Source organism: Euphorbia lathyris, chromosome 10 (assembly GCF_963576675.1).
Source record: "Euphorbia lathyris chromosome 10, ddEupLath1.1, whole genome shotgun sequence".
NCBI classification, from domain to species: domain Eukaryota; kingdom Viridiplantae; phylum Streptophyta; class Magnoliopsida; order Malpighiales; family Euphorbiaceae; genus Euphorbia; species Euphorbia lathyris.
This window is the reverse complement of record NC_088919.1, coordinates 44,517,314-44,535,202: the sequence shown is the minus strand read 5'-3', so window position 1 is coordinate 44,535,202 and position 17,889 is coordinate 44,517,314. Positions and strand designations below refer to the sequence as shown.

Below are 17,889 nucleotides of genomic sequence, written 5' to 3'. Positions count from 1 at the left end.
GAAAATGTATGATCGGGTTAAAAAGCAACTCATTGTCTCTCGAGATGTAACTTTTGCAGAGCATATTTTCCCATTTGCTACTAATACTGCAGGGAAACATAATGAAGACATCCATTCTGTAGTTGAAGTGACCATTCCCTTAGTGCATGCAGATTGTGTAGAAGCAACACCTGCAGATGTAGAAGCTGTTGATACCGCAGATCAGAGAATTATTGTGGCTCCTGAGGCAAGGAGATCACAAAGACAAACACAACAGCCGCAGTGGTTGCATGATTTTGTGATTAATACAGTTCAAGATGAAGAGGAGTGTTCTTATGGATCTGTTTTTGAGCATAGTGCAGGTCATAAAGCCTTTTTAGTTGCTTTGATCAAAGAATAAGAACCTCAGCATTATGCAGAGGCTAAAGGGCAACCACAATGGGAAGCAGCAATGGCACAAGAAATTGAAGCTTTAGAGAAGAACAACACCTGGAAATTGACTGAATTGCCAGAAGGGAAACATGCAATAACGTCTAAGTGGTTGTTTAAGATTAAAAGAGTTGCAGATGGATCTATAGTTAGATATAAAGCACAACTTGTAGCTAGAGGATATGATCAGAGGTATGGTATTGACTACCACGATAGTTACTCCCCAGTTACAAAAGTTACCACAGTCCGAGTATTTTTTGCTGTAGTAGTTAGCAAAGGATGGACTATACAACAGATTGACATTAATAATGCATACTTGAATGGGAGCATTGATGAAGAATTATACATGGAACCACCTAAAGGGTATAGTAAAGCTAAACCAGGAATGGTGTGCAAGTTAGAAAAATCCTTGTATGGCCTTAAGCAGGCAGGAAGGCAGTGGAACAAAGCTTTCACAGCAAAATTGCTTGAGTTGGGTTTTGTTAAGTCTATACACGACTATTGTTTGTTCATCAAATCTGGCACAGATCATTTTTTGGCCCTTATTGTGTATGTTGATGATGTTCTAATAACAGGAACTTCAATCAAAATGATTAATGATGTGAAGAAGGCCTTAGATGAAAGTTTTACAATCAAAGACATGGGAGAAGCAAAGTATTTTTTGGGGATCGAGGGTTGATTATTTCCCAATCCAAATATATTCGAGACTTAATTACTGATGCAGATTTGAATGACTCAGTTGCAGTGACTAGTCCTTTTTTAAGTGAGGCAGAGTTGGATACAGTTTCTGCAGAGATTCCTAATCCAGAAAAGTATCGAAGAATAGTGGGCCGACTACTCTATTTGGGGTTTACTAGGCCAGACATAGCTTTTGCAACTCAACATCTTAGTCAGTATATGAGCAAGCCTATTGAGATTCAAATGGAAGCTGCTGAACATGTGGTCAGGTATCTCAAAGGTACATTGAATAATGGTTTGTTTTATGGAGCAGGGACAGATCTGTCTCATATGCGCGCCTTTTGCGATTCAGATTGGGGAAGGTGTAAAATCACGAGGAAATCTATAACTGGATACTGCGTGTTTATTGGTGATTGTCTGGTTTCATGGAAGTCTAAGAAGCAGAATGTGGTGAACAAAAGCTCAGCTGAAGCAGAGTACAGAGCTATGTCTATAGCCTCATGTGAATTGAAATGGCTTGATTATTTGCTTGCTAAGTTCAAATTTCAGCCTAACCTTCCTATTCCGTTATACTGTGATAATCAAGCTACTATACATATAGCTGCCAATCCTGTGTTTCATGAAAAGATGAAACATGTTGAGATCGATTGTCACTTGGTGAGATCCCATATGGAAAGTGGTTTTATTCATACACCTTATGTCAATTCTTCTAATCAGTTGGCAGATTTATTCACTAAGCCACTTTCTGGAAAGCAGATGGCAGGTTCTTTGGCACAAATGAATTTCACTAATATCAGCATGGTGGGAGATGCAGAGTTTCAAGGAGATTGATGGTTTTCATTGCTGATTTTGTTTGGTTTGTGCAAGATGAAAAGTGTTTCATCTTGAGGGAGGTTGAAGGATTTAGTTGTTATTTTGTTATTTCAGTTTATTTTGTATAAGGACCCTTGTGGTTATTTGCCTTTGATTGTTATGAGCATGCACCTGGCACGTGCTTGCCAATTGCTCTTTTGTCTGTTTCCTCCTCTATATAGTGTAATCGTTGTGACTTGTTTGGTTAATAAGAATTCAATCTTCTTCCCTTCTTCAATATTTTTCTCTCAATTTATCAATATCTCTATGAATCTTTTTTTATTTCTTAAAAAGGAGAATTAATCTTTAACCAAAACTGTGATATCTATTGAGAAGATTATGTATTATCGGATAAAATAAAAGGAGGATTAATCATTGTTTTCTTTTATTTTATTGTAAATCTAAATAATTAAATTATATAAAATATTATTAATCAAAATTTGAGAAAATTAAATCCAATCCTTAATTAATTACTTTTATCATTAAAATCGGATAAAAATTGCAGCAAAAACAGAACTGAATAGAAGTCTTTTTATTTTAGTACTCTTCCCCCACTGTAAAATTCCAATCAGAACAGGTCTCTACAACATTATATATATATAATTACAGAAGAAAAATTACTGTTGATTAATTAATTAATTAATCAACAATTAAGATGTCGAAGCTTTCATTAATCCTTCTTGTAATTGCAATTATCCTGCAATTAACACATTCTGCTTTTGCTGTGAAAAAATCTTACACAGTTTACTTAGGCTCCCATAATCCTAATCAAGTTGATCTTCATTCCGTAACCCATTCTCATTATCAATTTCTCGGTTCTTTTCTCGGAAGGTAATTAATTATATATTCCGTTTGCTATTTGTTGTTACGATTTGCTTAATTAATTTTAATTTAATTTATTTGCAGCACTGATAAGGCTAGGGATGCAATTATTTACTCCTACAATAAGCATATCAATGGATTTTCTGCTCTTCTTGATGACCATGAGGCCGCGGAAATCGCAAGTAAATATTATTTATTTGTTGTATAAATTGTGTTGTCGTGTCAGGAATTAATAGTTTTAATTATGTGTTCGTGTAGAGCATCCGAGAGTTACATCGGTGTCGTTGAACCGGGGGAAGCACTTACACACAACACATTCATGGGAATTTATGTTGCTAGGGAAAAAAGGTGTTATCCACCCTAAATCCTTGTGGAGTCAAGCTAAATTTGGTCACGATGTCATCATTGCGAATCTTGACACCGGTATTATTTACTAATTAATGTATTTTTTTATCACGAGTATGGTGTACCGCTTGTATTCATTTGGATTTTTTTTTTTATTTTTATAATAGGTGTTTGGCCGGAATCGAAGAGTTTCAGCGATCAAGGATTCGGTCCCATACCCTCCAAATGGAAAGGAATATGTCAGAATAACACCGGATCTGGAGTCCGTTGCAATAGGTTATTTCGTTACCTTAATTCTCTATATTCTTTTATTTAGTTTTCTTTATGATTTTCTAGTTATTGGGTTCCGACCCTGTCGAGAATGGATGTATCTAAGGGGTCGGGAGGGAACTTGATGTAGCACCCATTAGTCGCCATAAAATTCTATTACTATTACTGGAGGAAAAGAATGAAAAATTATATTTTCGACGGAAATGTCTGACCTAAAAGCAAAAAAATCCGCCGTAGTCCGTTGCTTGCAGAAATTGTTGCAACGAGGGGATTTGACGGAATTAGACAACGGAAAATTCTGTGCTAAAAGTAAAAATATTTGTCTTATAGTTCCATTTACAAACTAGGTGATGTGGGAATTAGCGAAAAATGATAATTTTGCGTATCACAGTTTTTGTTTTGTAACAAAAAAACCCACAAATACTGATCTGCAAAAACAGGTTATTTATTTGAAATTAACCCTAAAAAATATTGTGTTTTTTTTTACTAAAATTATGTCTTTTGGTTCTAGTTCCGCCACTAGAACATTGTCCGCTCAAAAATTATGTACTTTTGGTTCTAGTTCATCCCGAGGATTAGTCAATAGTATGGTTTAAAATTTGTCTCATTCTTTACATTGTCCGCTCAAAATTACCTCGGTCTAACGATATAAAATCAATTTGATTAATCAGTTCGAGTTGAATCCTTTATCGAATCTTATTATCTTACTATATAATTAAAACTAATTTTCAGGAAGCTAATTGGAGCTAGATACTACAACAAAGGATACAATGGAATAGAAGGAGAACTAGATCCTAAGTTCAACACTCCTCGGGATCACGAGGGACACGGAACTCACACGCTATCTACTGCCGGCGGTAACTTCGTACAAGGAGCAAGTATCTTCGGAGTAGCCAATGGAACTGCTACAGGCGGCTCTCCTGGGGCCAGAGTGGCTGCTTACAAAGTCTGTTGGCCTCCGGGGAAAGGCGGAGGATGTTACGACGATGATATTCTGTCGGGATTTGAGGACGCAATTGAAGACGGTATTGATGTGATTTCGCTCTCCGTTGGTGGTCCTCCTGCTGAGTATTTCAACGATGCAATTGCAATTGGGGCATTTCATGCTGTTAAGAACAATATTGCGGTTGTTTGTTCCGCTGGAAATGATGGCCCGCGACAAGGCTCTGTCACTAATGTTGCTCCGTGGATTATTACCGTCGGAGCTAGCTCCTTGGACCGGAGCTTTCAGACGATTGTTGCTACTGGTGACGGACAGAGGTTTTACGGGAAGAGTCTTTCTAAAGCTATGCCGGAAGGTAGACTTTATCCGCTTGTTACTGGACAACAGGCCAAGGCTGCTAATGCATCTATCGGGAATGCGTAAGTAGACTTTTTCTCAACGAAATTATGCATTTTCTTTTTTATTAGTCAGGTCCGGTGAATGTGAATTTTTGTGTGTGATGCAGGGAGCTGTGCATGCCGGGATCGTTGGATTACGAGAAGGTGAAGGGGAAGATATTGGTGTGTATGAGAGGAGAAAGTGCAAGAGTTGAAAAGGGTTATGAAGCACTATTGGGTGGTGCAGTAGGGATGATTCTTTGCAACGATGAATTAAATGGCAATGATATCGTTGCGGATCCTCACCTTCTGCCTTCTGCACATATCAACTACACGGATGCCCTTGCGCTCTTTTCCTACGTCAATAACTTCATGTACGTACTTCATTCTTTTCTTAACTGCTTTATTCTGATTCCGCCACTGTATATATATACACGATGATAATTGAGGATGTAGGATGCATTCGATTTTGAGAGAAAATGAAAAAGTTAGAATTGGCTTAATTCAACTTTAGCCTTTTATACTTGTCTAGAAAAATCGTCCATATATTTTGGAAACGTCATGTATCTATCCTCTGAACTTGTTGAAAGTCAAGAATGAGATAGAGATCGTTGGAGGATATATTTGATTTTGAGAGAAAATGATTAGAATTCGTTTAATTCATCAACCTTCTATACTTGTCTAGAAAAATTGGTCCATACACTTTGGAAACGTAATACATTTACCCTCTATAACTTGTTGAATAAAGATCGTTGGAGGGTGTACTCGATTTTGAGAGAAAATGACTAGAATTCGCTTAATTCACCAGCATTTTATACTTGTCTAGAAAAGTTTGTCCAATTCTTTGTAAACGTCATATATTTACCCTCTAAACTTGTTGAAAGTCAATGATGCAGAGATAGAGATCATTAGAGGGTGTATGCGATTTTGAGAGAACGATTAGAATTCGCTTAATTCACCAACCTTTTATACTTGTTTAAAAAAAGTCTGTCCATAATATTCTTTGTAAACATCATATAAATTATGAACTTGTTGAAGAAAGTGATATAACTCATCGAAACTTTTTTAAATTGGCCTATTGGTTTCCCGAACTTGTTTATAGTGATTTATTGATCTCTAAAAACGATATGCACTTTCTCTTGTCCAATAGGATACTTATAAGTATAAGGGACACTTGACTTTTCTATTCCTGTACAAGAAACTAGAGCCGTAATAGGCCAATCACGGACATAATTGCGACGAAACTTAACCGTTGCTGATGTTTAGACCCAAAATACCTGTACCTTATAACAAATTTTCGTGGTCTGATTGATCATGTATATTTGAACATTGGCGACTTTCGTCGCATTTGAATACTAAATTTATCACAATATCCGAATAGAGCATAACCTATGTTGCACAGACACTTCTAATTAGTAGCGTTTCTATGTTTCGTGTCTGTGTCCATGTCCATTTCGTGTCTGTATCTATTTTTGTTTATAGGCTATTTTATGAAGATTATGTTTTAGAAATAACGTTTATGTGTCCGTTTAACGTAGAGGATAACTATTACATTTAAGTAATAATAACATATGTTTGTTTTGCAGTAATCCGGTAGGATATATCAATCCTCCGACAGCAGAGATCGGGAAAAACCGAGCTCCATCCATGGCGTCATTTTCCTCCGTCGGACCAAACACCATTACGCCTGAAATAATAAAGCCTGACATTACTGCCCCCGGAGTGGACATCATAGCATCATTCACAGAATCAACAAGCCCAACAGATCTACCTTTTGACAAACGCAGAGTTCCATTCAACATCATGTCCGGCACATCAATGGCTTGCCCTCACGTCGCCGGAATCGTCGGACTTCTCAAATCACTCCACCCCGACTGGAGCCCCGCCGCAATCCGATCCGCCATCACAACAACAGCAAGAACAAGAGATAACATCGGGGCTCCAATCGCCGACGCGGCGTCCATGGCAGCGACGCCGTTTAACTACGGATCTGGACATGTCAGACCAAATCGTGCAATGAATCCAGGACTGGTTTACGATTTAAATGTGAACGATTACCTGGATTTCCTCTGTGGTATCGGCTACAATCAATCGATGATTAATGTGTTCTCTGACGGTTATGAATGTTCTGAATCGGCGAGTGTTGATGATTTCAATTATCCTTCGATTTCTGTGCCTGAACTGTCCGGGACGGTGACTCTTAGTCGGAGATTGAAGAATGTGGGGGCGCCGGGGAAGTATGTGGTTCGGATTAAAGAACCTTATGGAATTTCAGTTAAAGTTGAGCCGAGAGTTCTGAGATTTGATAAGATCGGAGAAGAGAAGATGTTTAAGGTGACGATTGAAGCGAAATGGGGCGGAGCCGCCGCTAAAGATTATGAATTTGGGGGAATAACATGGAGCGATGGATTCCATTATGTTCGAAGTCCGATTGCAGTAAAGTCATCTGGACCGTCGTATCATGATTAGCTATTAAATGTTAATTTTAGTAATATGATTAAAAGTTTAGGGGTTATTTTTATTATTATTTTTCTTCTTTTTGTTTTGATATATTGAGAAACTATAGTGTAGCTAGCTAGCTAGCCGGATTACTTAATTTTTTTTTGCAAACTTAAAGTTAAATTTATGCTTAAATTCATAGGCTTTCGTTAAAAGTTGAACTCAGAACCTCCCGCTTACTAAACATATGCTCTAACCAACTGAATTACGAAAGCATAGGTTATTGTTAATCATTTGATAAATACAAGTGTTATTTGTAAATTCAGAGAATCCACTAATGTTTGATAATTAGATGAAATATGTTAATCTTTGTTTTGAAACGATATAGTGTTCGTTGTCGAATCAAATAGTAGGTTTACTCCCACAACCTACGCATTTCTCTTTCTTATCATTATTGAAAAGAAAAACTAAGAACAGATATAAATACTTTCATTTTGAAAGTTAATGGAGTTTTATATGCTTTCATTGAGAGTCGAACTCAAGACCTCCCGCTTACTAAACGGGTGCTCTAACCAACTGAGCTATGAAAGCACATGTTATTGTTAACAAATTGAAAAATACAATAAATTCAAAGGATCCTTTGGATTTCGTATACTTATGGGTCAAGTTTGACTATATCTTGATCTAGATTTCGTTTTGCCCCATTTTTGAACTAGATTTTCAAACCCGGTTCATTTATGGACTGGATTTTTTTTAACCTGACCCGTTTCCGAAGTGGACCCTTAGACTGGTATGAGCTGAAATGGATTGGACTCAATTTTGTAATGGGCCTTGATCCAATAAAAATAACATGAACGATAGTCACTTAAAAACAAATCATGTATGTGTCTAGATTGAACGTGGACCTCGACCCTACTTTCTGTGGACACCGAGTTGCCTTCGGATTTAAAGCAATGAAGAAAAAGCCTCCGACATTAAAGTGAGAGCCTACGGGCTTGATAAATCTGTTATTTTCCTGTAAATTAAATCAAGAAAGTGAGTTAGATTCGTTTCTAAATATATAAAAAGCATGATATTTAATAAAGTTTTATAATTTTTCTCTCTTTTTATCAACTGTCGTTTATTTTTCTTTTAGAATAGTTCTGTAATTATATGTATAAATACGTATTAATGATACCTGCTAATAACTCGCAAATTACATGAAAGAATATTAATTATTAGATAAACACTGTTTATATAAACAGTGTAAACAATAAGAATAGTATATATGTAATAATAATAATACTTATACATGAACAAAAATAATTAGTAAATGTATAAAAATAGTAACAATGACATATATATATATATATATATATATATAGAGGAAAAATAATTAGAAAATGTATAAAACTAGAAATAATAATATTTATATATTGATGAGTAATATTGGTCAAAGCCCATAAAGCCCACCACATTCACTATAAATACCCTCGAGAAAGAGAATGTAAAAGGATCTCTCTCTGGCTCTTACCTCTTTACTTTATACTTCTAGTAATTTTAGCATCAGATCAGAGTGTACACAGGGGACCACATAGACGCAGGTCCGACGACCGGAATGGCGGCTATCCCATCTCAAGTACCCAATCAACTATAAGAATCAACTTTCTTATCAATTGGTGCAGTGAACGTGGATAGAAATAACGCAGTCAGATCGTCGATAATCTGAACACGTGGGAAGAAATCAATAGTTTCAAGAGTTCTCATCAAAATCGTAATTTTTATTCGGGAGAGCCTCTTTACCGTCTTTATTTCACACAAATCAATTAGCAACGGGAGGAGGAAGATAGTTTGATGTTGCAACTATGGTTAGATGACATCGATGAGACAACATAAGCATATAAAGCAGACACAAACAACAAAAATGAAAGCCAATATACATTTCCACCTATCTAACTTGTATTAAATGCATATAGCCACAAGTCATCTGGCTTCACCTTACACATATTCAAGAGAATCTAGATAGAAATGCATAGTTCTGATAAATGACTTTCAGATACAAGTCATTTAGGGCCTTTATAGGGAGGACTTCTGATGAGGAATGTGGGTCAAAGCTTACCACATTCATTATAAATATGCCGGAAGATAAAATGATGTATCTCTTTCTTTGTGGCTCTTCTCCCTCTACTCTTATACTCCTACAGGAGTCCTACTAATTTTACCATCGAAGTGTACACAATGGTCACTCCCGACGCAGGTCCGATGACTGAAATGACAGCTAACCCATCTTGGTACCCGATCAACTCTAAGAATCCACTTTCTCATCATATATATATGAGTAAAAAATAATTAGTAAATGTAAAAAATAGGAAAATAATAACAGTCGTGTATATGAGTAAAAATACATAATAACACAAAAAATAATTAGTATAACAATACGAAAATAATCGATCACATCTATATAATATTGATGTGAGAGTAACCAGAAAATAGTACAGAAATAGATGATAATCCAAAAAAAAGCATTATATATTATGTGTTTTAACAAATTAGCATTCTGACTGTATATACAGATAGATTGAGTCAAAAAATTCAGAATGTAACTGATTAATCTTCGAAAACATAACGTTCATAATAATTTCTATTTTAAACGAAGACATACAGATTTAAGAATCGAAAAATTCCACTGCACAAAAATGAGTATCTACACCACCTTTTATTTGTTTTTCCATTTCTATCCCTTTGTTTATGAATTAGTTAGTTTGTGTGTTATATTTTTATGTAATCTTAGTTCCTATAGCTTTAAGGGTATATATATCCCTTTATGAATGGTAAAAATCAATCTTTTATTCAAATCAAACACTGACACTCTTATGAAGGTTAGGGTTCATCCTTTTTTTTTATCAATTTGGGAGTTTTTTTAACACTTTTAGTTTGAAAATATTCTTTATTGGTTTTGAGTCATAACTTTTAAGAATTTTTTAGGAAACTAAATGGAGAAGAAAACGAGGTTTTTTACTGTTCCAAGAAGATCAAATTGTTCCTTGCAGAAATAAATTGGTAAAATATTGCTTACTTTATTAGATAGTAATAAATGCTATTTATACACAGTTGAAGACTAATCTATAACAAATTACAACTGAAATCCTAAATACACGGGAATCAAGTGTAAGTGGGTGTAGGTGAGCTTACATTCAATAAATATCTTAACACCCTCCTCTCAAGATGGAGGCCATGATGAAACGAGTCCCATCTTGGATAAAAAAAAATATTAAGATGAGGAGCTGACAACGGTTTGGTGAAAATATCGGTTAGTTGAAGTTTGGTGGAAATATGTGGAGTGGATAAAAAACCCATGGTGATATGATCGCGAACAATGTGACAATCAATGTCCAAATGTTTTGTTCGTTCGTGAGAAACAGGGTTAGAGGCAATGTGAGTGGAATTTGGAAAACTTGTAATAAGTAAGAAATCCATTTGATTTCACAACAAGTACTAGCCATACTCCAATATTCGGCTTCAGTAGAAGACCGACTGACAGTAGGTTGTTTCTTGGCTTTCCAGGAAATAAGCGAATTCCCTAGGAAGATGCAATATCCGCTAACAGAGCGTCTAGTCTCACGGCATCGGCCCCAATCAGCATCACAGTACCCTGTTAGTCGTAAATTATTTTTAGAGCTGTAAAATAAACCATAAGTTAGAGTATTTTTAAGATACTTCATAAGATGGAGGGATGCATCCATATGATGAGAGCACGGAGTGTGCATAAACTGACTTAGTTATTGGACTGCAAATCCAATATCTGGACGGGTAAAATTAAGATAAAGGAGACGACCTATAAGCCGGCGATATTCGTCGGGTTTTAGATAAATAGATCCAACCGAAGGATCTAAATTAATATCAGGTCGCATGGGACAAGGGGTAGTCGAAGATTGTTCAAGACCAGCGTCTAGAATCAAATCAGAAATATATTTACGTTGTGACAAAAAAATGCTATATGTAGTTCTTGATATTTCAATACCAAGAAAATATTTAGCTGGACCTAAATCTTTAACGGTAAAAAGAGTATGAAGGTGCTTTTTAACATCATTAATAGTAATTTCAGAATTGCCCGTGATAAGGACATCATCAACGTAGACAATAAGAACAAGAAATATATCTGTGGTAGTATATGTGAAAAGACAATGATCTGAAGCTGCTTGAATGAAACCAAAAGCAAGTGTTTGAGAGGTAAATTCCTTGTTCCATTATCGGTCGGCTTGCTTAAGGCCGTATAAGGATTTTTTTAGTTTGCATACTTGACCAGGAATAGCCTTAGTGTACCCTTGTGGTGGAGTTAAGTAAATGTCCTCATCAACAAACCCGTGAAGGTAAGCATTATTAATATCCATTTGATGAATGGGCCAAGACTTAGCGGTGGCAATAGTGAACAGTAAACGAAATGTAACCACTTAAGCTATAGGAGAGAAACTCTCAACATAATCAATTCCGTGAATTTGATTATAACCTCGAGCTACAAGCCGAGCCTTGTACCTGTCAACTGACCCATCGGGATTACGTTTGATACGGAAAACCCATTTGGTAGAAATATGTTTTTTCCTTTTGGGAGGGAAACAATTTCCCATGTATCATTAGCCTCAAGTGCTTGTAACTCAGTGTCCATGGTTAGTTGCCATTGGGGTTCCTGACTAGCTTGTAAAAATGTCTCGGGTTCCTTGGTTATGTCAAGTGTGGTGAGAAATGCGTTATGCAATTGGTTAAAACTGGGTAATTATGGAAGAGAAATGGGAGAAGGGAAATACAAAGAAGGATTAAAAGAACTATGTGCTACAAAATCATGTAGCCATTGTGGTGGTTTAACATTTCTACCACTCCTAGTTTGACATATAGTCAGAGCCTGTAAAGTGACAATAGGTGGAACCAATGGTATAATAGGTGAAGGTGCAGATGATGAAACATCTAGGGAAGAAGATTTGCTAGGAGATAAAATGAGATTTGAAGGTTGAGATAATGTAGGAGAAAGTGGTATAATAGGAGAAGTTGGATTCGTTATATTGGGACATAAAGTAGTGGAGGGAGATGCTACAGGAAGTGTAGAACTAATGTGTGGTTGATCATTTTGATTAGTTTGATTAGTGGGCACTGTAGATGTAAGTGGGAAGCTTGGTAATGAGGTAGATTCATGTGATGTGGAAGGAGAGGGTGAATGGAAGGAAATATTGTTATCATTTTGTGGGTTGATTGGGAGAGGTATGGGTTGTGAGGAATTAGTTAAAATATTTGGATTATGAGGAAATTGAGTATGAGAAGATGATATATGGTCAAACAGAAAAATATCCTCACAAAATATAACGTCACGTGTTATACAAACTTGACCACTTTGTGTATCATACACTTTGTAGGCTTTGTGATCAATGGCATATCCACAAAAATACCATTAAGAGCACAGGGATCTAACTTATCACGTGTAGGATATAAGTTATAAAAATAACATTTACATCCAAAAACCTTCAAAAATTTATAATCAGGTATCTTAGAATATAATAATTGGTAAGGAGTTTCCAATTTAAGATTTTGGCGGGTAGAATGTTAATTAAAAAAGTAGTTGTTAATAAGGCTTCTCCCCAAAAGGTTTTTGGTAATTTTGCTTGAAATAAGAGTGCTCTTGTAATCTCTAATAAATGTTTGTGTTTCCTCTCAACAATCCCATTTTGTTGAGGGGGTATAAACACAAGATTTTTGATGGAGAATTCCATGATCAGACCGTATGTTTTGAACTTTGGTTGAAAACTGAGTTTCAACCATATTTATGAATTTTTTTAAGGCATATAGTATTTGAGTTTTATTTAGTAACAAAATTGTCCATGTAGTACGTGTGTAATCGTCTACAATGGTAAGGAAGTATTTAGCACCGCTAAGTGAAGTAAGTTTATACGGTCCCCAACCGTCGACATGTATCAATTGAAATTTATGTGTAGTAGTTATACTTTTAGAAGTAAAAGGGAGTCTGTGTTGTTTGGCCATAGAACAAACATCACAAGTAATTTTATTAAATCTACCATTTACAATAGGTATATGTTGCATTGCAGATGCAGATGCATGTCCAAGGCGGAGGTGCCATATAGGATCAACTACATGATCGTTTACAGAATTACTGGAATGTAAAGAGGTAGTAAAATGTGCAGAAATATCAGTATCCCTACTACATTGAGCTAAGATATGTGGCATAAAGGAAGATGAGTTTAGTTCATAAAGTCCTTCATGATAAAATCCCACAGCAACAAGTTTATTAGAGGGATGGGCCTGCAGTAAACAGATATTAGGAAGAAACCTAACAACAAATTGAGAATCATGGATCAATGTTCCAACAGATAGTAGATTATGTTGAAAAGTGGGAACATGAAGGACATTATGTATAAGCAAATCAAGTCCTAATAGAACAGAACCCATATGTTTAACCAATTTATTACTCCCATCAAGTAAGTGAACTTTATGATTAGGTGATACTGATTTATAAAAGTGAAACAAATTAAGATCACCACACATATGTGATGTTGCACCTGTGTCTATTATCCAAATATTAGGATGTATAGCATGTTTAGCATCTGTATTAAAACAATTATTTATTAATTGAGAGGAAGGAAGAGAGTTAATGTTGGGGTTTAGTGTCCTATAGACAATTGTTCTAGGATATGAACTAAATATAAATGAAGTGTTATTTATGTCTTTTGTTTTAATAAGATATGGTTTCATAACTATATAAAGGCAACCTCTTTTTAAGAACTAAATAAATCTAATAAAAGGAAATCCCTAAGTTTGTTTAAAGTGATTATAAAGTGTTCATACAAGCATGAAGTGAGACGAAACTTTATAATAAACTAATAAACTTAAAACCACCCCAAGTCAAGTAATATGTTTAGAAAAGGATTGACATATCACTGTTGAGACTTGCATGTAACAATGTCTTCTGTCAAGACAAAGAGCTGATCTCACAAGCTTCAGATATACAGATAATCTGGACAGTTGCATGGATCCAATGAAAGGGAGTTCATTAGGATTGGGGACCCGACTTGAGATAACAGGATGGGTAGATTTATCCTTGTCACCTGTTCATCTCATTGGTATTAATAGATATAAGTAATCCTAAGACTCAAAGGAATGTTAATTAGTGATTCTGGATTACGGAATGTGATACTTTGATCCTGTTGTAACACGATCCATAACAGAGATGACTCTAGGGTGTGAACGGCAGACGTTGGGTAGCACATGAAGTAATTGTAGGATATTTATACATTGGATTGAGCATTTGTCACTCCCGATAAATGGGAGATACGTCCAAGGATCGCTTGTGGAAGACTTGACTCTAAATCCTTGCAAGGTGATAGCTTAAGACTTGAAATACAGATTTCACTTAACCTATCTAATTGGAGTTGACTCGGCCTGTACAAGTAAAACGAACGTCTCACTATATGTGACTTGACATTATCCATAGTCATAAGATTCAGTTGAAGGATGTAGTTGCTAAAGGGTCGAATTATACTATAACTAATACGGAAAGGTCAACGACAGAATCAACTTGTCTTCTTATAGCTCTGGGGGAATGTTTCGGATTTGCTAATCACATTTCGCGCACTCATTCCGTTATGCAAAGATTAAATATAATTCTGAGAAAATTAATTTAATAGTTGCATACGGCTAGAAGCAATAAGAACTTAATGGGTCACATATAAGACTTGGAGACCAAAAGAGAAACAGATGTTAATTAATTGATGGAAGCCCAACTGAGTCCACTAAGGCCCAGTAAGTGAGGGGGCGATTTTATGTATATAAAATACATAAATAATTAATTTGATTTTTAACAATTCTAATTAGATTATGATTGTGAATTAAATTAATTAAAGGATAAATAAGTTAGGAGGTTTAATGAGATTAAAATTGCTTCTAGTATTATCCTGTCAGGTTATTATTATTATCTTTATATTTAGATATAATTATAGATAATAACTAATAAGAATTTTATTCCGAATTAAATTCTTATTCAGTAACCTAATTCTATCTAACTAGGGTTTAGATACAAGAGAGCATATATACCCCCCTTACATGAGAATTTCGGCCAACCCTAGTCTACCGAAGAGAGAGAATTTCGACCCCCTAGTTGAGGACGATATTATTCACCGCTTCCTTACGATTTGATCGATTTTCATCTCTTTCTTTTATTCCTTGATCTTGTGTTGATTAATTAGAGGCAATCTATTCTTGATTGCTTTTACACGGTTGAGTTCTAACTTGTTTTGAATTGTATTTTTGTCTTGTGCTCGGGAACTCGAAGTAAGAGTTGTGGGCACTTCGATTGCAACGGTAGATAGAACTTCTAAAAGGTATTTCCTTCTATCCCTCTTTATATGAAATAACGATTAACGGATCTTGGGTTAATGGAAAAAGGTTAAAATTTTTATATTTCCGCTGTCAAACGTTTGCCTATTTTCCTTCAGTTAATACCTACATAACCAGAAAATCCAGAGAAAGAATGAGATTGATTTCCTTCATCAGCATACTCTATTGATCCCTTTCCCTTCATAACTTTCTGAATCTCTTTCTGAACATACTCAGCAAATCCAGGAGGGAGATTAGTATAAGTTCCTTCATCAAAATTATCCATTGGAGTTTCAAGTTGAGTAGAAACAACATTTGCCTTAGCTTTGTTATGTTTAGATTTCTTCTTAAACTCCTGAAACCATTCAGGATAGCCGTGTAATTTAAAACAGGATTCCTTTTCGTGTCTTGGTTTATTATAATGAAAGCAGAAACAATCAGATTTGTTTCCTGAGTCACGTTTCTTCCTTCTATCATTACTATTTGGATTAGGAGTAGAAATATGTACTGCAATTTCAAGACTAGAAGTTTCAGAATGAACTTCCCGCTTTTTTTCCACATTCTGAACCATGGAATAAGCCTTCTGAATATTTGGTAAAGGATCCATCAAAAGCATCCGGTGCTTGACATGAGCATATTCATCCTTTAATCCCATCAGAAACTGAACTAATTGATCAGCATTATGAGAATTATATGTTTTCTTTGCAACAAGACATTAACACATTTGTGAAGCCTCACAAGTGCATATAGCAGCAGGACACAGATATGCAAGCTCATCCCAGATTCGTTTCAATTTTGTAAAATAAATTGCCACATACAAGTTACCTTGTTTGAAATCACGTATCTCTCTTTTGAGTTGATATAGAAGTAGTCCGTTTGATGCACCGAATCTCTACTCCAACTCTTTCCAAAGTTCTCTAGCTGAAGTTGTAAAGATGAATGCCTCAACCAGACACATGCAATGGAGTTCAGAATCCACAAAATCACCATAGAGTCAACTCGTTTCTAGTGTGAATACATTAGTGAGCCTTGAGTATGGCTAAAAGTATGGCTCTGCTGAAAATCATCACATAATATGTAGTTCAACTTTTCCTTAGTTGATAAGGCTAAAAGTATGGCTCTGCTGCAAGAAACGTAGTTATTTCCGTCCAACAGAACAGTAACTAGGCTTACTCCAGGATTATCGGCCGTAGTAAGCTGTAACTAGAAGGATATCATGTTATCAGTACGAAGAGAAGAAAAATCAATAGGAGGAACCTGATTAAGAAGTGGAGAAGCCTGATCATTACTACGACTGTTATGCTTCATCTTCTACGAGAGAGTTGGAGGCCGATTCGATGGAATCGGTAAAAGTTGAGCCGAAATCGGTCCTTCCACCGGTGATTTTCCAGCAACCGATCTAACAGGTGAAGAAGGTGAAGAATCTGATGAAACCTCTTCATCCTCAAAGCTAACTCGAACAAAACCAGCAAGATCCGCCATTGTTGAGAAGTGCAGGAGAGAAAAAAATTCAGAGAAGGGAGATAGTTATCTAGGTTAGGAAAGAGTAAAGCAAGTATAGGGAAAAGAGGATGATGATTCGAAAACTTTTATTGAGTCTTATGCTCTGATACCATGCAGAAATAAATTGGTTAAAAATTATAGTTTACTTTATTAGATAGTAATAAATGCTATTTATACATAGTTGAAGACTAATCTATAACAAATTACAATTGAAATCCTAAATACACGGGAATCAAGTGTAAGTGGGTGTAGGTGAGCTTACATTCAATAAATATCTTAACATTCCTCTTAAAGAGTCATCATTAATCTCCCCTCCATTACAAAAAAGACTTGCTATAAGGCAGAAAGGATGGTCGATATAGTGATATATGAGCTTATCTTGTTTAACTTTTAGGGATAAATTGTTTTACAGAGAGAAAATAGAAATGAATGAGAGAATGAGAAGATTAGGGATGGAAAAGAAATATAAAATTATCTAGACAATTTAAGTGAGTCTCACATTTAAATTATAGACTTGGTCAAACCATGTCACATCATATTTTTTTATAGTTAACTTACTGTAGTAGGTCATAAGTAGACTTGGCAATCATCATGTTCGTATCGTGTCATTTTTCGTTTTCCTGTTAAAAAGAGTAAAACTCAAACCTTATCAAAAAACTTTCGTGTCACAATCGGTTAACTTGTTCATGTTAGTGTCGATTTCGTGTCGTGTTTTCGGGTTACATGTAATTTTGTTATACATATATATTAATGATAACTTTTAAAAATATAAAAAGATATACTATTTTTAAATATTTTATGTCATTTTTAGATTAGTATATTGACATTAACCATCGAAAAGTCTGTTAATATCATATTAGGGAGTCATATAATGCGTTTCTAACAATTTAGGAGGTTCGA

General features: G+C 35.4%; 1 protein-coding gene and 1 non-coding gene across 2 annotated transcripts; one reads left to right on the top strand and one right to left on the bottom strand.

Annotated features, from left to right (window-relative positions):
- Nucleotides 1–2,593: 2,593 nt before the first annotated feature.
- On the top strand, nt 2,594–7,293 carry LOC136208105 (subtilisin-like protease SBT5.4). The gene is made up of 7 exons (XM_065998936.1): nt 2,594–2,769; nt 2,845–2,942; nt 3,019–3,183; nt 3,273–3,381; nt 4,108–4,737; nt 4,824–5,069; nt 6,282–7,293. Exons 1-7 carry the CDS (start codon nt 2,594–2,596, stop codon nt 7,162–7,164), a joined length of 2,307 nt encoding a protein of 768 aa, XP_065855008.1. The 3' UTR covers nt 7,165–7,293.
- Nucleotides 7,294–7,651: 358 nt separating this feature from the next.
- Nucleotides 7,652–7,725, bottom strand: TRNAT-AGU (transfer RNA threonine (anticodon AGU)). Its single transcript has one exon. It is a non-coding gene; the product is annotated as a tRNA-Thr (tRNA).
- Between the last annotated feature and the right edge of the window lie 10,164 nt (nt 7,726–17,889).

Excerpts from the sequence above, each read along its gene's own strand:
- LOC136208105 (XM_065998936.1), top strand. The coding sequence starts at position 2,594 with ATGTCGAAGCTTTCATTAATCCTTCTTGTAATTGCAATTATCCTGCAA. Across the intron at positions 2,943-3,018 it reads TGAGGCCGCGGAAATCGCAA|AGCATCCGAGAGTTACATCG; the intron begins GTAAATATTATT and ends GTGTTCGTGTAG. Across the intron at positions 3,184-3,272 it reads CATTGCGAATCTTGACACCG|GTGTTTGGCCGGAATCGAAG; the intron begins GTATTATTTACT and ends TTTTTATAATAG.